At 44.4% G+C, this 21358-nt stretch overlaps 1 protein-coding gene across 6 annotated transcripts in view; it reads right to left on the reverse strand.

Moving 5' to 3' along the window:
* Positions 1-21358, reverse strand: part of apbb1 (amyloid beta (A4) precursor protein-binding, family B, member 1 (Fe65)) — a 114651-nt gene that overhangs the window by 85359 nt on the left and 7934 nt on the right. For 5 of the 6 annotated variants that reach the window (XM_059963530.1, XM_059963531.1, XM_059963532.1 and 2 more), the window contains 2 exons: positions 16694-16899; positions 1468-1524 (listed from right to left, as the gene is read on the reverse strand). In XM_059963530.1, coding sequence (XP_059819513.1) covers positions 1468-1524; positions 16694-16899 — 263 coding nt within the window. The remainder of the gene's footprint in view (positions 1-1467; positions 1525-16693; positions 16900-21358) is intronic. The other variant, XM_059963527.1, reaches the window with a different exon arrangement.

Genomic DNA, 21358 nt, shown 5'->3' on the forward strand with positions numbered 1-21358 from the left:
CCCATTCCCATTCCGATATGTCTATCCATTGCCTCCTCCACTGTCGTGTTGAGGTCCCACCTAGCTTGGAGGAATAACACCTTGCATTCCATCTGGGTAGCCTCCAGCTTGATGGCATGAATGTCAATTTCTCAAACTTATGGTAATACCCCATCTTTTCCATTTCCCATCCCCTGTTCCCTCTCTCACCCTATCTCCTTGTCTGGTCATCACCTCTCTCTCGTGCTCCTCCCCCTTTTCTTTCTGCCATGGCCTTTTGTCCTCTTCTATCAGACTCTCCCTTCTCCAGCCCTGTATCTCATTCACCAATCAACTTCCCAGTTCTTTACTTCATCTGCCTCCCTTCAGGTTTCACCTATCACCTTGTGTTTCTCTCCCCCCCCCCCCCCCCCCACCTTTTAAATCTACTCCTCAGCTTTTTTTCTCCAGTTCTGCTGAAGGGTCTTGGCCCGAAACAAGGACTGTACTTTTTTCCATAGATGCTGCCTGGCCTGCTGCGTTCCTCCAGCACTTTTGTGAATGTTGGCCGAATTTCCAGCATCTGTAAATTTTCTCTTGTTTGTGAGAGGATGAGAGGTGACTTGATAGACGTGTGTAAGATGATAAGAGGCATGGTTAGCCAGATACTTTTTCCTCGGGGTGGGTGGAAATGGTTAATACAAGGGGGCATAATTTTAAGGAGATTGCAGGAAAATATAGGGGGGAGTGTGGCGTCAGAGCTAGGGTTTTACACAGAGTGCTGAGTGCGTGGAAGGTGCTGCCAGGGGTTGTAGTAGACTCAGATACATTAGAGACATTTAGGAAACTCTTAGGTACATGGATGGTAGCAAAATGGAAGCTGCGTGGGACCGAAGGGTTAAATTGATCTTGGAGTAGGTTAAGAGGTTAGCGTAACATGTGCCAAGGCACCTGTACTGTGCTGTACTGTTCCATCTTTGTACAGTTACATGTTCCAACTTCTGTACATTGGCTGCTTGCCTGTATTTGTTGTGTGCCGATTTTATTGTGCTTCTTTGCATTTAATTGTGAATACCCACAAGGAAATGAATCTCTGTGTTATATATTGTGACGCATATGTACTTTGATAATAAATTTACTTTGAACTTTTACTCTCCCTCAATTGGCTAAGGGAAGAGAAGACTCTTGCTGTTTCTACCCTTAGGACCAGCTCAGTTGGGCCAAAGGGCCTGTTGTGTAACTCAGAGACTATATAATAGTTACAAAAAGGTAAACATCCCTTTGGTAAAGTCCAAACTGCAGAGATGGTTATTTACTATTTCCAGAAATTTCTTAGGACAGTTGTGTGTTGAACCTTATGTTCAGTACCGATCTGTAAAGGCTGGCAAGCTAACTATCTCCTTCACTACCCTGTCCACCTAAGTCACTCTTTTCAGGGAGCGTCAACAATGCACCCCATGGTCCCCCTGTGCACCAGCAGGTGCCGCTTACTGATGGCTGCTGACTTGCCTTCCAAACGTTGGCATCATCACACTTATCGCCTGCAGAGAAACCAGTCCACGTCAGCTGCAACAAATGACAAGGATCAGAGAATGTGAACACTGATCACATCAACAAGGAGGGACGAACAGTGAGATGGGGAGCATTTTTGGAGTTGATACTGGGGATTAACCAGATAATAACTATTCATCCACTCTACCACTCAGATTCTCCTCATCTTCAATGCTACCTACAAAACCTTTCCTTCTCCCACTTTGCACAGAAGATCCAACACACATAAAGTGCTGGAAGATCTATGGAAATGAATAAACAGTCCATGTTACTGGCCGAAACACTTCGTCAGGACTGGAGAGAAAGGGGGAGGGGGAAGAAGCCAGAACAGAGATGGGCTGGGTGGTGGGGGGGGGGGGGGGGTTGAAGAGAACAAGCGATGAGGTTTAGATGAAGCCAGAACAGAGATTGGGTGGGGGGGAGGTAAAGAGAACAAGCGATGAGGTATAGATGAAGCCAAAACAGAGATTGGGGGGGGGGGGGGGTAAAGAGAACAAGCGATGAGGTTTAGATGAAGCCAGAACAGAGATTGGGTGGGGGGGGAGGTAAAGAGAACAAGCGATGAGGTTTAGATGAGGCCAGAACAGAGATTGGGTGGGGGGGGGGGGGGGTAAAGAGAACAAGCGATGAGGTTTAGATGAAGCCAGAACAGAGATTGGGTGGTGGGGGGGGGGGTAAAGAGAACAAGCGATGAGGTTTAGATGAAGCCAGAACAGAGATTGGGTGGGGGGGGGGGGTAAAGAGAACAAGCGATGAGGTTTAGATGAAGCCAGAACAGAGATTGGGTGGGGGGGGGGGGTAAAGAGAACAAGCGATGAGGTTTAGATGAAGCCAGAACAGAGATTGGGTGGGGGGGGGGGTAAAGAGAACAAGCGATGAGGTTTAGATGAAGCCAGAACAGAGATTGGGTGGGGGGGGGGGTAAAGAGAACAAGCGATGAGGTTTAGATGAAGCCAAAACAGAGATTGGGTGGGGGGGGGTGAAGAGAACAAGCGATGAGGTTTAGATGAAGCCAGAACAGAGATTGGGTGGGGGGGGGGGGGGGTAAAGAGAACAAGCGATGAGGTTTAGATGAAGCCAGAACAGAGATTGGGTGGGGGGGGGGGGTAAAGAGAACAAGCGATGAGGTTTAGATGAAGCCAAAACAGAGATTGGGTGGGGGGGGGGGGTAAAGAGAACAAGCGATGAGGTTTAGATGAAGCCAAAACAGAGATTGGGTGGGGGGGGGGGTGTAAAGAGAACAAGCGATGAGGTTTAGATGAGGCCAGAACAGAGATTGGGTGGGGGGGGGGGGTAAAGAGAACAAGCGATGAGGTTTAGATGAGGCCAGAACAGAGATTGGGTGGGGGGGGGGTTGAAGAGAACAAGCGATGAGGTTTAGATGAAGCCAGGTGGGTGATAATGAGAAACAGATTTATATCACCAGCTCGTGTTGTGAAATTTGTTAACAGCAACAGTTCAATACAATACATAACAGAGAAGTACATAAATAAATAAATCTATTACAGTATATGTATATTGAATAGATTAAAAACAGAAAAAAAATATATTAAAGAAGTGAGGTAACGTCCAAGGGTTCAATGTCCATTTAGGAATCGGATGGCAGAGGGGAAGAAGCTGTTCCTGAATCGCTGAGTGTGTGCCTTCAGGCCTCTGTACCTCCTACCTGATGAAACAGTGAGAAAAGGGCATGCCCTGGGTGCTGGAGGTCCTTAATAATGGACGTTGCCTTTCTGAGACACCACTCTTTGAAGATATCCTGGATACTTTGTAGGCTAGTACCCAAGATGAAGCTGACTAGATTTACAACCTTCTGCAGCTTCTTTCGGTCCTGTGCAGTAGCCCCTCCATACCAGACAGTGATGTAGTCTGTCAGAATGCTCTCCACGGTACAACTATAGAAGTTTTTGAGTGTACTTGTTGACATACCAAATGTCTTCAAACTCCTAATGAAGTATAGCTGCTGTCTTGCCTTCTTTATAACTGCATCGATATGTTGGGACCAGGTTAGATCCTCAGAGATCTTGACACCTAGGAACTTGAAGCTATTCACTCTCTCCACTTCTAAACCCTCTATGAGGATGGGTATGTGTTCCTTCATCTTACCCTTCCTGAAGTCCACAATCAGCTCTTTCATCTTATTGACGTTGAGTGCCAGGTTGTTGCTGCGACACCACTCCACTAGTTGGCATATCTCACTCCTGTACGCCCTCTTGTCTCCATCTGAGTTTCTACCAACAATGGTTGTATATCATCAGCAAATTTATAGATGGCATTTGAGTTATGCCTAGCCACACATTCATGTGTATATAGAGAGTAGAGCGGTGGGCTAAGCACACACCCCTGAGGTGCACCAGTATTGACTGCTAGTGAGGAGGATGTGTTATCACTAATCCACACAGACTGTGGTCTTCCAGTTAGGAAGTCAAGGACCCAATTGCAGATGGAGGGACAGAGGCCAGGTTCTGTAACTTATCAATCAGGATTGTGGGAATGATGAGAAAGAGGATGATGTAAAAAGCTGGGAAATGACAACTGGAAAAGGCAAAGGGCTGGAAAAGAAGGAATCTGATAGGAGAGGAGAGTGAATCATGGAAGAAAGGGAAGGAGGAGCACCAGAGGGAGTTGATGGGCATATGAAGCAAAGTGGTAAGAGGCTGGAATGAATAATTGAAGAAGTGGGAAGGAAGAGAGAAAAAAATGACCAGACAGTAGAGAATCGATATTCATGCCATCGGGTTGGAGGCTACCTATAGTGGCTCATCATGGCAGGAGGATCTCATTGATGATGTTTATGGAATGATCTCAGTGATCCAACAAAAAATGTACCTCCGAGAGCAGCTGGAATCTTGAACACAGAGCCATAGGGACTTGTGGAGGCTGAGACTCTCACAGCATTTAATGAACACCAATCATCAGGGTATAGATGGGTATTTGACAGTGGCATGAAAGTTGTGGGCTGAGGGGGCTCACATTGGCTTCGCAGGAGAAGCCAGCGAGTGGTAGTAGATAGTTCCCTGCTACTAGTGGGGTACCACAGGGATCGGTGCTGGGTCTATATCAATGGTCTGGATGATAATGTGGTTAACTAGATTAGCAGATTTGTGGATTATGCCACAAAAGAGGCTGTAGTGGACAATGAGGAAGATTATTAGAGCTTGCAGTGGGATCTGGGATCCAACTGGAAAAATGGGCTGAAAAATGGCAGACAGAATTTGATGCACAAGTGTGAGGTGTTGCAGTTTGGTAGGACCAACCAGGACAGGTCTTGCACAGTGAATAATAGAACAAAGGGATCTACGAATGCAGGTCCACCATTCTTTGAAAGTGACGTCACAGATAGATAGGGTCATTAAGAAAGCTTTTGGCAGTGCAGGAGTTGGGATGTTATGTTATATTGAAGTTGTATATGACATTGGTGATGCCTAATTTGGAGTATCGTGTACTATTTTGATCTCCCACCTACAGGAAAGTTATCAATAAGATTGTAAGAGTGCAGAAGAAATTTACAAAGATGTTGCCAGGATTTGGGGACCTGAGTTATAGGGAAAGATTTAATAGGCTAGGAGTTTATTCCTTGGCACGTGGGGGAATGAGGGGAGATTTGATCATGTCATATAAAATTATGAAGGGCATAGACAGGGTAAATGTAAGCAAACTTCTTCCACTGAAGTTGGGTGAGACTACAACTGGAAGTCATGGGTTAAGGGTGAAAGATGAAATATTTAAGAGGAACACAAGGGGGAACTTCTTCAATCAGAGGATGGTGAAAACGTGGAATGAGCTGCCAGTGGAAGTGGTAGATGAAAGTTCAGTTTCAACACTTAAGAGAAATTTGGATAGGTACATGGATGGGAGAAGAGTGGAGGGCTACGGTCCGGGTGATGGGACTAAGCAGATCAATGGTTTGGCACAGAATAGATGGGCTGGAAGATCTGTTTCTCTGTTCTATGCCTCCATTAGCTTTGTCACATGTCTATTGAAACATTCTGTGAAATGCATCGTCTCTGTCAATCTATCACGGAAACTAGCCTCCCCTCTGCTGAACACTTTCTGCTGCCCTGGGTGAAGGCAGCCAACATAATCAAAGACCTCACTCACCACTCCGTGAGTTCAGTCTTTCTTTGAACTCCAATCCTTTTGCAGCGAAGACCAAAGTACTGAGATACCTCCAAACCGCACACAGTCTCTGACAAGGGTCACCAACATCTCCCAGGAGGAAGGGAGATCTTGGTGTGGGGTGTGGGTGGGAGGAAGAGATCACCTTGTAAAGGACTGTGTTGTGTTCACACCTACCACGATTACAGAGGAGACTGAGTTACAAAGTGATGGAGCAAGTCAGTGGATCTCGCAGCATCTGAGGAAAGGAATTGTCTAACACTTCAGGTTGGAAGCCTGCATCTCTCAGCCACTCTGACTGAACGTCAGCACTCAAAATGAATCCATGATTGCAGAAGTTTAACCAGCATCAACTCTCTCACCACCCACACAGCCAGCCCGAAGGTTCCGTTCGTATTTTGCTTCAGAACATAGAACAGTTCAGAAGAGGAATATGCCCTTCAGCCAGTAATGTTTTACCAGACAAATTGAACACCTCATGTTTGATGGCTCTGGAGTTTAGAAGAATGAGGGGATCTCATTGAAACCTATCGAATATTGAAAAGTCTAGCTAGAGTAGTTGTGAAGAGGATGTCTCCAGTTGTGGGTGAGTCTGGGACCAGAGGGCACAGCCTCAGAATAAAGAACCTCGCTTTAGAACAGAGATGAGGAGGAATTTCTTTTGCCAGAGGGTGGTGAGTCTGTGGAATTCATTTCCATGGATGGCTGTGGAGGACAAGTCATTTGGGATATTTAAAGTAGAAGCTGATAGGTCTTTGATTTAGTGGGGAGAAAAGGGAGGAGAATGGGGTTAAGAGCGATAATAAATCAGCCATGACTGAAGGGCAGAGAAGACTTGGTGGGTTGAATGGCTTAATTCTGCTTGTATACATATAAAGTACTCCCTTCTGCTCATATCCTCCATTTACTGCACTTTGAATAGTCAGTATGCAGTCTCTTAAATGCCTCTATTGCATCTGCCTCCACCACCATCCCAAGCAATGCATTCCAGGCACCCGCTACTGACCATGTAAAAAAACTTGCCCCTGACATCTCATAGAGTCATAGAGTACTACAACATATTTGGCCCATCTAGTCTGTGCTGAACCATTTAACCTGCCTAGTCCCATCAAACTATATCCAGACCATAGCACTCCATAGCCCTCTCTTCCACGTACTTACCCAAATTTCTCTTACACATTGAAATCAAACACACATTCTGCACTTCTGCTGGCAGCTCTTTCCATACTCTCACCTCCCACTGAGTGAAGTTCCCCTGCAGCTTCCGTTTAAACATTTCACCTTTCACCCTTGACCCATGACCTCTAGTCGTAGTCTCACCCAGCTTCGATGGAAAAGCCTCCTTGTTTTTACCCTATCCATATCCCTCAAAATTTTGTATATCTCTATCAAATCTCCCCTCATTCTCCTACACTTCAAAGAATATGACCATATGTCATAGGAGCAGAATTAGACTACTTGCACCACTGAGTCAGCGCTGCCATTTCATCATGGCTGATCCATTACCCTTTCAGCCACAGTCTCCTGTCTTCTTTCAGTATTGCTTCACGCCTTGACTAATCAAGAATCTATAAACCTCTGGCTTAAATATACATAAAGACTTGGCCTCCACAGCCAACTGTGGGAACAAATTCCACAGATACACCACCCTCTGGCTAAAGATATTCCTACTCATCTCTGTTCTAAAAGGACCTTCCTCTATTCTGAGGCTGTGTCCTCTGGCCTTAGACTCGCCCACTACAGGAAACATCCTCTGCATATCCATTTTATCAAGGTCCAGTGCCACTAAACGCTCCTCATACAACAAGCCTTTCAATCTGGAATCAATTCCGTGAAACTCCTCTGAACTTTCTCCAATGTCAGCACATCCTTTCTTAGATCGGGGGCCCAAAACTGCTCACAATACTCCAAGTGAGGTCTCACCAGTGCTTTATAGTCTCGACATTGCATCCTTGCTTTTATATTCCAGTTCTCTCGAAGTGAATGCTGACAATGCATTTGCCTTCCTCATCACAACTCAGCCTGCAAGTTAACCCTTAGGGAATCCTGCACAGGGACTTCGTGCCTCAGATTTTTGAATATTCTCTCTATTCAGAAAATAGTCTACTCTTTTATTTCATACACTTTCAGACACTGTATTCCATCTGCCACTTCTTTGCCCATTCTCCTAACCTGTCAAGGTCCTTCTACAGTGGTCCCAACACAGACTCCTGTGAAACACCAGTAGTCACTGGTGTTACAGTAGCCAAACAGAAAAAGCTCCCTTTATTCTCACTATTTGTCTCCTGCCAATCAGCCAATGCTTTATCCTTACTAGTACTTTTCCTGTAATAACATGGGCTGTTAATGTATTAAGCAACCTCATGTGTAGCATCTTGTCAAAGGACTTCTGAAAATCCAAGGACATAGCATTCACTGATTCTCCTTTGACTATCCTGCTTGCCTTTTCTTCAAAGAATTCCAACAGATTTTTTAGGCAAGATATTCCTTTCAGGAAACTGTGCTGACTATGGCAATAGACAATAGACAGTAGGTGCAGGAGTAGGCCATTCGGCCCTTCTAGCCAGCACCACCATTCACTGTGATCATGGCTGATCATACACAATCAGTACCCCATTCCTGCCCTCTCCCCATATCCCTTGACCCCGCTATCTATAAGAGCTCTATCTAACTCTCTCTTGAATGCATCCAGAGACTTGGCCTCCACTGCCTTCTGGGGCAGAGCATTCCACATATCCACAACTCTCTGGGTGAAAAAGTTTTTCTGCATCTCTGTTCTAAATGGCCTACCCCTTATTCTTAAACTGTGGCCTCTAGTTCTGGACTCACCCATCAGCGGGAACATGCTTCCTGCCTCCAGTGTGTCCAATCCCTTAATAATCTTATATGTTTCAATAAGATCCCCTCTCATCCTTCTAAATTCCAGTGTATACAAGCCCAGTTGCTCCAATCTTTCAACATATGACAGTCCCGCCATTCCGGGAATTAACTTTGTGAACCTACGCTGCACTCCCTCAATAGCAAGAATGTCCTTCCTCAAATTTGGAGACCAAAACTGCACACAATACTCCAGGTGGGGTCTCACCAGGGTCCTGTACAGCTGCAGAAAGACCTTTTTACTCCTATACTCAATTCCTCCTGTTATAAAAGCCAGCATACCATTAGCTTTCTTCACTGCCTGCTGTACCTGCATGCTTGCTTTCATTGACTGATGTACAAGAACACCTAGATCTTGTTGTACTTCCCTTTTTCATAACTTGACTCCATTTAGATAGTAATCTGCCTTCCTGTTCTTGCCACCAAAGTGGATAACCTCACATTTATCCACATTAAACTGCATCTGCCATACATTTGCCCACTCACCCAATCTGTCCAAGTCACCCTGCATTCTCATAACATCCTCCTGACATTTCCCACTGCCACCCAGCTTTGTGTCATCAGCAAATTTGCTGATGTTACTAAATCATCTAAATCATTAATATATATTGTAAACAGCTGCGGTCCCAGCACCGAATTTTGCTGTACCCCACTGGTCACAGCCTGCCATTCTGAAAGGGACCCGTTAATCGCTACTCTTTGTTTCCTGTCAGCCAGCCAATTTTCAATCCATGTCAGTACTCTGCCCCCAATACCATGTGCCCTAATTTTGCCCACTAATCTCCTATGTGGGACTTTATCAAAAGCTTTCTGGAAGTCCAGGTACACTACATCCACTGGCTCTCCCTTGTCCATTTTCATAGTTACATCCTCAAAAAACTCCAGAAGATTATTCAAGCACGATTTTCCCTTCATAAATCCATGCTGACTTGGACTGATCCTTCTACTGCTATCCAAATGTGTTGTAATTTCCTCTTTTATAATTGACTCCAGCATCTTTCCCACCACTGACATCAGGCTAACCAGTCTATAATTCCCTGTTTTCTCTCTCCTTCCTTTCTTGAAAAGTGGGACAACATTAGCCACCCTCCAATCAGCAGGAACTGTTCCTGAATCTATAGGACATTACAAAATGATTATCAATGCATCCACGATTTCTAGAGCCACCTCTTTAAGTACCCTGGGATGCAGACCATCAGGTCCCGGGGACTTATCAGCCTTCAGACTCAACAGTCTATCCAACACTGTTTCTTGCCTAATATAAATTTCCTTCAGTTCATCCTTTACTCTAGTTCCTTTGATCACTAGTTCATCCTTTACCCTAGTGCCTTTGGCCACTATATTATCATTTATATTATATTATACTATTTGGCCCATATTATCATGTGCCTGCAAATACCCTGAGACCACAGCCTTAACAACTGACTCCCACATCTTTCCAGCCAGTGTTCAAACTAACTGGCCTATAATTTCCTTTCATCTGCCTCTCTCCCTTCTTGAAGAGTGCAGTGCCATTTGTAATTTTGCAGTCCTCTGGAGCTAATCTAGAATCAACTGGTTCTTGAAAGATCATTACTGTTATCTCCCCAATCTCTTCAGCCACCTTTTTTAGAAGCCTGGGGTGTATGCCATCTGGTCCGGGTGTTTTATCTACCTTCAGACCTTTCAGTTTCCCAAGAACCTTCTCTCTAGTTATGGTAACTTCACACACTTCATGCCCCTGATAACTGGAACTTCCACCATACTAATAGTGTGTTCCACAGTAAATACTGATGCAAAATACTTTTTCAGTTCATCTGCCATTTCCTTGTCCCCATTACTACCTCTCCAGCAGTCTGATATCCACTCTCACTTCTCCTTTACACATTACATATCTGAAGAAACTTTTGGTATCCTCTTTAATATTATTGGCTGGCTTACTTTCGAATTCCATCTTTACCTTCTTTATGACTTTTTTAGTTGCCAACTATTGGTATTTAAAAGGTTCCCAATCCTCTAACTTGCCACTAATTTTTGCTCTATTATATGCCCTTCTCTTTGGTTTATATGTTGGCGTTGACTCCTCTTGTTAGCCATGGTTGTGTCATCTTCCTTTTTGGAAAGTATATATCCTGCGCCTTCCGAATTGCTTCCAGGAATTCCAGCCATTGCTGCTCTGCCATCATTTCTGTCAGTGTTCTTTTCCAACCAATTCTGGTCCTCTCCTCTCTCATGCCTCTGTAGCTTCTCCTTCTCAAACTTCAGGGTCAGTTCGATATTATGATCACTTTCTCCTAAGCTCTCTAATCAATTCTGGTTCATTGCACAACACCCAATCCAGAATAGCTGATCCTCTGGTGGGCTCACCTTGAGCTGCTCTAAAAGGCCATCTCATAAGCACTCTAGAAATCCCCCTTCCTGGAATCCAGCACCAATCTGACTTCCCCAGTATGCAGAACCTCGTCACTCATCCTACCAATATCATTGGTACCTACATGAACCACGACTTCTGGCTGTTCACTGTCCCACTTAAGAATGCTGAGGACTCAATCGGAGATATCTTGCTTCCTGGGCGCCTGGGAGGCAATATACCATCTGGGAATCTCGTTCTTGCCCATAGAACCTTCTGTCCATTTATCTAGTTAACTAATCCTCATTCACCATGGCATGCCTCTTCTCTCCCTTCCGTTCTGAGTCTCAGAGGCAGACTCAGTGCCAGAGACCCGATCACTATAACTCTCTTCTGTTGTTATCTCCCCTGAGAGTATTCAAAGTGATATACCTACTGTTGAGGGGGATGGCCACACTGGCTCTGCATAGGCTCCTTAACCCTTTTCCACTTCCTGATTGTCACCCCATTTCCTGTGTCCTGCAGCTTGGGCATAACTACCTCTCTATAAGTCCTCTCTCAGCCTCCTGAATGATCTGGAGTTCATCCAGTTCCAGCTCCAACTCCTTAACGTGATTTGTTAGAAGCTGCAGCTGGATACATTTCTCGCAGATGCAGTTGTCAGGGACACTGGAGGCATCCATGTCTACCCACATCACACAAGAGGAGCATTTCACTATCCTGCCTGTCAACCCCACTGTCCCTAGCTGAGAAGATACAAAGAGAACGAAATAAAATTGGAGCATTTCTTTCCTTTGCTTTCTCTGGGTGAAGCCTCGAACAGCTAAAGCCGAAAGATCACCACTCAGATTATGGCTACTGCGCTTGCCCCTCCTTCCTTTAATTTACTCTTACTGATCAATTGCAGTTGCTGAACGGTTGTTGGTCAAAGCTCTATAACACTGCTGCCTTTCATCCTCGGGAGGTGGACCTGATTGAAGTTCCCCCCTCTCCATAGTCTCATTGTCCGGATTGGCTGCTGTTCAAAGCTCTCTTCCCCTTTTTTCTTATACTCAAGTACCTCATTTGCTCCTCCCTGCCTACACCTGCTATTCACCTCCTTTCTTTTCTTGATCAGCGCCTCAATATCTCTCGAAAACCAAGGTTCCCTACATTTATCCTTGCCTTTTATTCTGACAGGAGCATACAAACTCTGTACTCTCAAAATTTGACATGAAAACCCCCCACTCGCCAAGTACACCTTTGCCAGAATACAACCTGTTCTAATCCACCGCTTGCCAGATCATTTCTCATACCATCAAAACTCAAAGATTCAATGTACATTTATTATCAATGAATGCAAAAAATTACAGGCAGTCCCGGAGTTACGAACATCCGACTTACGGACATCTTGTACTTATGAACGGCCTGCCATAAAGCTTATTATATTCAAAATCTGAGTGACTGTAAATACAGTACAATGGTTCGCAGTAACGAACGCATGCACTACGTTAAGACGCTTATGAAAACACTGCGCGGCTTCAGCAGTTCGTTGCCTCGTAGAAAGCTGTCCCGCCATATTAAGTCAGATCACGTTACCGTTGACACTGTGCTGAGTGTGTGACTTTGTATTTGGCTTAAATTTTTCTCATAATTACTCTTGTAACCATGTCTTCAAAGCAAGTGTTGGTGATGCATCAAAGAAAAGGAAAACAATCACGGTTGAAAAAAAAGTGGAAATAATAAAGCGATCAGAAACAGGTGAGACGCCATCGGCCATTGGAAAAGTGTTAGGTTACAGTCGGTCAACTATCAGAACAATTGTAAAGGATAAAGTGAGGATAATGGAGCATATGAAAGGCCCTGCCCCGATGAAAGCTACAATTATTACGAAGCAACGCAGTGGTTTGATTATTGAAATGGAAAGGTATTGTTAATTTGGTTAGACGATCAAAATCAGCGTAATATTCCTATTAGCCTTACTTTACTGCAAGAAAAGGCTCGAAACTTTTCCAATAATTTAAAAGCTGCACGTTCAGCAAGTGAAGGTGCCTGTGATGAAGAATTTGTTGCGAGTAGGGGTTGGTTCAACCGTTTCAAAGTGAGGGCAAATTTACATAATATTAAAATGCAAGGTGAAGCAGCAAGTGCTGATGAAAGTGCTGTGAGTGATTTTCCTGAAATGTTGAAAAAAGTTATTGAGGGAGGTTATTTGCCAGACCAAATATTTAACGTAATAAGACTGGCTTATTTTGGAAAAAATGCCTGAAAGGACCTATTTCGAAAGAGGAAAAAAGTGCACCAGGGCATAAGGCATCGAAGGATAGGCTAACGTTATTGCTTGGGGGTAACGCATCCGGGGATTTCAAGCTCAAGCCTTTGCTCCTGTATCGCTCCCTAAATCCGAGGGCACTTTGCCATATCATTAAGGCATCTCTTCCCGTTATTTGGAAGGCAAATTCAATTGCCATCTTTGAAGATTGGTTCTTGAACCATTTTGTTCCTGCTGTTGAATGTTATTGCTTGGCCAAGAAAATTCCTTTCCAGATTCTTCTGCTGCTTGACAACGCACCTGGACATCCAAGCATTTTAGATGACCATCACCCCAATGTAACAGTCATATTTTTACCCCCCAACACTACATCGCTACTTCAGCCCATGGATCAGGGAGTCATAGCCTCCTTGAAGGTCTATTATTTACAGCGGACCTTCTCACAAGCAGTCAGGCCTACCCAAGATGATGTGATGAGCTCGCGAGTTCTGGAGGGATTATAACATCTATGATGCCATCAAAAATATTGCTGATTCTTGGGATGAAGTGAAGCAGTCAAATATGAAAGCAGTGTGGTTTAAATCGTGCACCCAGTTTGCACATGCTTCTCAGGGATTTACAGCTGACGACATTGCTGAAGCCAGACAAGCTGTGGTTGATGTTGGTAATGAACTGCAGTTTAACATCAGTGAAAATAATGTAGAGTTGCTCAGCTCCCATGCCAAAGAACTGACCAGTGAAGACCTTATGGAACTACAGCAGCAGATGAGAGCGTTTGAGAAAAAAGACTGTGACCTAGGAACACCGGAACCAAAAAAGTTTGTGACGAAAAACTTAGCTGAAGCCTTTCGTCTCATTGAAGCAGGGATGGCAAAGTTAGAGGAGCAAGTTGCTAATGCAGAGAGGTTCGCCACAGTTTACTGTGCAGTTACCAAGAACCTCAGCTGCTACAAGGCCATTTATGACGACAAAAAGAAAAGCTCTGTACAAGCCTCCCTTGATGCCTACTTCAAGAAATGGACTCCAGTAGTAAACCTGCCCTCTCCAGCACCTGGTCCATCATAATGTGACCCCACGAATGCCCCTTCCGGTATGCAAGACTTCGATGCAACCATATGTAGTTACTTTTATTATTACTGTATTATTATGTTTAAGATGTTTTATTGTACGTATTTGGGTCAGCACCGCCCCCACTTGTTCCATTTAACCTGTCGCAGTATGGTGGATTTTAGGACCCAGGGCAGCTCAAGTCACGTCACCCGCGGTGTACAGTACGTACTGTTCTATATCTGTTCCATTGACGGAAAACGATCACGGTTGAAAATACTGTAAGGTGGAAATAATGAAGCGGTTGGAAAGAGGTGAGATGCATTCGGTCATTGGAAAAGCGTTAGGCTACAGTCGGTCAACGATCGGAACAATTTTAAAGGATAAACTGAGAATAATGGAGTATGTGAAAGGCCCTGCCCTGATGAAAGCTGCAATTATTACTAAGCAACATAGTGGTTTAATTATTGAAATACATACTGTACATTTCTAATGTGTTTTATATGCATATAAAGGTAAAACATATACTATATACCAAGACAAACGTTTTACTAACTGACACTAAATAATACCGGATGTACCTATTCTAACTTATGTACAAATCCGACTTAAAGACGGACTCAGGAACGGAACTCATACGTAACCCGGGGACTGCCTGTATCCAACCTTGAGTTTTGTTTGCTTACAGGCAGCTGCAAAGCAAGAAGCCTGAAAGAACCCAATAGGACCAAATCCAGTGCCCAGAAACAGAGAACAAAAAGAGAAAACAAATAATGCAAAGAACAGAAATGAGTAACAACAGCAGTATTCCAAAGCAAATTGAATCCTTCCTCCAACTGAGAATCTCTATCTACCCGAGGACCAGACCCATCCTTTTCCAGAATTACCTTGAAGCTAATGGCATTAAGATCACTGGATGCAGTGTTTCCCTACACAAATCATTGTCACACACCTTGTCGCATTCCCTAGTATCGCACTCTCTCTAGTTGGGACACCAATTAAGGAAACTTTCCTGAACACATTTGACAAACACTTTCCCATCCAGTCCTTTTACAATATGGGATAGCCCCAGAAAGTTAAAATCACCTACTATTACAACCTTATGTTTCTTGCAACAGTCTGCAATCTCTCTACAAACCTGCTGTTCTAAATCCCGAGGATGATGGATGGTCTATAATATATATATATAAAAATAAATAAAAACTTTATATAGATATATATATATATATAAAACCATTATGTTATATAACTTATTCCTCAGTTCCACCCATAGTGTCACTTGACCAGTTCTCCAGTCTGCCTGACTGAGCAGTGCCATGATACTTTCCCTGATTCGTTATGCCACCCCTCCTTTCATCACTCTCGCTCTATCTCTTTGAAAACAACAGAACCCCAGAACATTGAACCACCTGCAACAGTCTCACCTATGGCTACAATGCCATAATTTCACGTATTGATCCGTGCCCTAAGCTCATCCACCTTTCCTACAATACTCCTTGCATTGAAATATTCGCAGCTCAGAACATGACTCCCACCATGTTCAACCTTTTGATTCTTGACTTTATATGTAGGCTTAGCAAGATGTTTCTCCACAACCACTCCACTATTTGTTCTGGCGCTCTGGTCCCCATCCTCCTGTAACTCCAGCTTAAAACCTTCCCACTAGGATTTTCACACCTCCCCCCTCCCCCCAGTTCAGATGCAAACTGTCCCTTCTGTACAGGTCTTACCTTCTCCGAAAGAGAGCCCAATAATCCAAAAATTTGGAGCCGTTCCTCCTGCACCATCTCCTTAGTCACACTTCAAACTGTATGATCATCTCTCTATGAAATTACCTTCTCTTATCTTAAAGGTATACTGTCTGATTTCAGACTTTTCAATGCCGGGGAAAGATACTGTCTGTCTACACTATCTATGCCTCTCATAATCTTATAAACCTCTATCAGATCTCCCCTCAGCCTCCCCTGCTCCAGAGAAAAAACCTGAGTTTGTCCAACCCTTCTTTGTAGCACATGCCGTCTAATCCAGGCAGGATCCCGGTGAACCTCTTCTGCAGCCTCTCCAAAGCCTTCACACAATGGGGCCTTCTTATGATGGGCCAACCTTTAATATAGTGACCACTGGTGCCTTACTGACCCATCGCTAAGGGTATGGTCACATACAAGCAGAACCAAGTAGGCGCAGCCGAGCATCTACAAGACCAGTAGACATAGGAACAGAATTAGGCCATTCAGCCCATTGAGCCTGCTGACTTATTATCCCTTTTGACCCCATTCTCCACCCTTCTCCCTGGAACATTTGATGCCGACTAATTAAGAACCTATCAACCTCTATATTAAATATACCCAATGACTTGGCTTCCACAGTCACCTGTGGCAATAAATTCCACAGATTCGCCACACTCTGACTAAAGTAATTCCTCCTCAGGCCTGCTCTAAATTGGACATCCATCTATACTGAGGCTGTGCCCTCTTATTCCTGGGATAATTTTCATTAACCTCCTCCGGGCCCTCTGCAATCCCAGCGCATCCTTCGTAGGTGCCAGAGACAGTGGTCCGTACCTGCGGCTCCTCCGAGGGGGTGGTGCACTGTGACATGGCAGACGGTTTTCGGGAGCCATCTTGTTCGCCGATGAGAGCTGGTGGCTCCCACTGTGTGGTCCCTGTGGGAATGTGCCAGTAGTAGGTGCCTGACGTGTCGCGCACCCTCATCCAGCCTGCTGGCAAATCCGCATCTGTCTCAAATGAGTTCCGATTCCAAATGGGATCTGAAACACAGTGGAAATAGCCCATCAGTGTGGCTCCCAGAAATACCGAGGAGTGGCAGTGATGGCAGGTTGATGATCAGGGTGAGAACAGATTCCATGGAGTCTGCCTGATGTTCAAAGCTGTAGGTAAAATTTATTTTTGTATTTTTATTATTTATTTGGAGATGCAGCACGGAACAGGCCCTTCTGGCCCAACAAGCTGCACCACCCAGCAACCCTCTGGTTTAATGCCAGCCTAATCACAGGACAACTTAAAGGGACCAATTCATCTACTAACAGGTACGTCTTTGGACTGTGAGAGGAAACTGGAGCAGCCGGAGGAAAAACATGCATTCCTCAGAAAGGAACATACAAACTTGGTAAAAGAGGATACTGGAATTGAACTCTGAACTCCAATAACCTGAGCTGTGATAGTGTTACACTACCGTGGCATCCTAGGCATGATAGTTAAACAACTACTTTACCTATTTGGCTATGGAGAACTCCCAGAAAATACAGCTATATAGTATGTAACATGTTCTGAGAAGCTAGTGGTAGAAAAAGATTCACTTCACTTATCACATGCACATTGAAACACACAGTGAAGCTCGTCAATGGCCAACACAGTATGAGGCTGCGCTGGGGGCAGCTCACAGGTACCGGTGCCAACAAATCTAACTGATTAGTGGGTTAATTGGTCATTGTAAATTGTCCTGTGATTAAGCTAGGGTTAAAAGGGTGGGATGTTAGTCAGCATGGCTCATTGGACCTGAAGACCCTGTTTCATACTGTATTGCTAAATAAAAATAAAATAAAAATAGCCTGCCCACAACTCACTAACCTTAACCTGTACATCTTTGGACTATGGGAGGAAACTGGTGCACTTGGAGGAAACCTACAGTCGTGGGGAGAATGACAAACACCTTAGACAGCGGCTGGAATTGAACCCAGGTCACTGGTGATGTAAAGCCTTATGCTAACCACTATGCTATTGTGCCGTCCATTTAAAATTAGAAATGGAGAAAGTAATGAGAAATCCCTAGGATGCAATGACCTGCATCGCCGGCTAATGAAGCAGGAGACGGTGGTTGGTTAACAGAAAGAAAATGGAGTGGTAGAAGGAAATGAGTGAGGTACCGTTGAAATAGTTCCCAATACACAATAATAAAAGGATCAAATGTAATATATGCAAGTTTGCGATGCACACAAAACAAGCTGGCAGTGTGGACTGTGGGTGTGCAAAGGGACATCAGGACTGAGAGCAGGATTAAGCTCAACTGGGAGGCCAGTTTCAGGCAGGGACCTTGGCCATTATCGCTGACGTTTTCAAATGCAACAGTAGAGACAATTTGCGAAAATGATGTAGCCCCCATGGAATCCATTGCTACAGATGGCTGTGGAAGTCAAGTCATTGGGCATATTTAAAGTGGATGCTGATAGGTTGTTGATTGTTGGGGCATCAAAGTTTACAGGGAGAAGGCAGGAGAATGGGGTTGAGATGGACAATAAATCAGCCATATTAGAATGGTGGAACAGACCAGATAGCATTTGCACTGGAACTACCAATAGCTTTCTTTAGCTTTGGAAATGCTAATGTTCTATTATGTACAAAAAGTGATATTACTTAAAGTAAGTAAGGGAATGAAAATGAAATTGCAGGGATCAAACTGTAAAACAGCTAGAAATACTGCAGCAGACCAGCATTTACGATGGAGAATGGTGCCAGACAGGATCTCATGAAAACAGTGCCAGGGTGGTGGTAGAGGCAGGTATATTAGGGACATTTTAAGAGACTCAAAGAAAAATGAAGGATTATGTAGAAGGGATGGACTAGATTGACAATGAAGTAGGTTAAAGGGCTGGAAGAACATTGTGGGCTGAAGGGTCTGTACTGGTTCATGTTCTATGTAACTCAATTGCAGATCACCAAACCGGAAAGTCATGCTGAATAATGTTTAACTTTGAGCTTCCAGAAGTTCAGGAGGGAAACTTCCCAGATTTCTAGTAAACAATCCTGGTTGTGTTGGGGGGGTGCGGGAGGGGTCTGAGGTGTGGGCATCTCAGTGACACAGCAGGTAGTACTGATAACTTACAGCACCAGAGACTCTGGATCGATACCATCCGTGTGGAGTTTGTATGTTCCCCCTGTAACTGTTTGGGTTTCCCTTGGGTACTCTGGTTTCTTCCCACATCTCAGATGTAATTAGCTTCTGCAAATTATCCTTAGTGTGGGTAAGAGGCAAAATACATCAATGGGGAGTTGATTTGAAGATTAGATTTATTTGTCACATGTACATTGAAACAGAGTGAAATGCATCATTTATGTTAACAACCAACACAGTCTGAGGATGTGCTGGGGGCAGCTCACAAATATCACCATTGCATGCCTAAAATTTACTAATCCTAACCCAGATGTCTTTGGACTGTGGGAAGAAACCAGAGCACCTGGAGGAAATCTACACAGAAGGCACAAACTCCTTACAGACAGTAGCGGGATTTGAACCCTGGGCACTGACTGCTGGTGCACAGAAGTATTACACTAACCACTATGTCGCCGTGGCAAGGGCACGTTACAGGGGTGGAGTGAAATAAGGGGAGAGGTATTCAGGCCAGTGGATTGTTCTGCTGGGGGCTAACACGGACCAGAATGGCCAAGTGTCAGAATAATTGACCTCAGAGGTTTATACAATCATGAGAGGTACAGATAAGGTGGATGGTCAGTCTTCTACCCCAGGGTAGGAGAGTCTAAAACTAGAAGGCACAGGTTTAAGGTGAGGGGAAATGCGAGAGATCTATAAGGGAGTTGAGGGGTGGGCTATCACCCTTAGAGAGGTGGGTTAACGGAACAAGCTGCCAGAGGAATTGTCAGAGGTGGATACAACACTGTACACTACATTACCGATGTTGTGCACTACATGCATTTTGAATGATATTTTCTTAATATATCTGTGGTAATATCTTGTTTTATGAGCTGTGTATGATACATGTTTTGTTGGTGCACCCTGGTCTGGTTGCTTGGACAGGTATATTAATAGGAAGGGTTTGCACAGCTTCCCAACCTGTGGTCCTGGAACCCCTCAATTATTGGTAGCATAACAAAGTTGGGAACTCCTGTTTTCAAGGGAAATGGGTCAAATGAGACAAGAGTCCACCTGGAACAGGTGGGCCAGTTTTCGTGCTGTGCAGTCTTGAACACACTTCTTCAATGAGAAGATGATCTTGACTTCACAATCTACCTCGTTATGATCTTTCACCTTATTGTTCACTGCACTGCACTTACTCTGAGCTGTTACACTCCATCCTGCATCCATATTTATTTATTTAGAAAGTCAGCGCATAAGTCTAATGAGTAGGTACAGAGGAGATACGAGGGGTAAGTTTTTTACTCAGAAAGTGGTGAGTGCATGGAATGGGCTGCCGGCAAAGGTGGTGAAGGTGGATACGATAGGGTCTTTTAAGAGGCTCCTGGAAAGGTACACGGAGCTTAGAAAAATAAAGGGCTATGGGTAAGCCTAGTAATTTCTAAGGTAGGGACGTGTTCAGCACAGCTTTGTGGGCCGAAGGGCCTGTATTGTGCTGTAGGTTATCTATGTTTCTATGAGCCACATCACCCAGCAACCCCCTGCTTTAACCCTAGCCTAATTTCAAGAAATTTACAAATATCAATTCATCAACGAACTGCTATGTCTTTGGACTATGATAGGAAACTGGAGCACCTAGAAGAAATCCACAAGCTCACATCTTACAGATGACACCGGAATTGAACTCTGAAATCCGACAGCCCGAGCTGAAATAGCACTGCACGAACTGCTACCAGGATATCCATAGCCCATAAGATATAGGAGCAGAAATAGGCCATTCGGCCCATCGAGTCTGCTCTGCCATTCAGTCATGGGCTGATCCAATTCTTCCAGTCATCTCCACTCCCCTGCCTTCTCCACATAACCCTTTGACGCCCTGGCTAATCAAGAACCTATCTATCTCTGCTACATGCTCTCCTCAGTGAACTGTGTAATGACCTGATCTGTATGAACAGTATGAACAATAAGCTTTTCACTTACAATAATAAACCAATGCCACATACAACATAATGAAAATCCCTGGGTAAACACCAGTGATCCGGGACTTTTAAAAAAAATGAAATTGAAGGTTATCAGAGAACTCCAGTTTCAATAAACAATTCCATGATCACTGGTGTTTACCTGGAACACAATGACAGCGCAATACAATGTTAGATCAGCAGAGAATGGGGTGTCACCCCACACTGTGATAATATAGCACATCATTACATCGACAGGGAATGGAACAGCACCCCACACAGTTGATGGTCAAGGATGTGGTTAGATCAGCCAGGAATGGGGTGTCTCCCCACTCAGTGATGGGACAGGACATCGTTACATCGACAGGGAATGGGGTGTCTCCCCACACAGTGATGGGACAGGACATCGTTACATCGACAGGGAATGGGGTGTCTCCCCAC

Source organism: Hypanus sabinus, chromosome 3, assembly GCF_030144855.1.
Source record: "Hypanus sabinus isolate sHypSab1 chromosome 3, sHypSab1.hap1, whole genome shotgun sequence".
Lineage (NCBI taxonomy): Eukaryota > Metazoa > Chordata > Chondrichthyes > Myliobatiformes > Dasyatidae > Hypanus > Hypanus sabinus.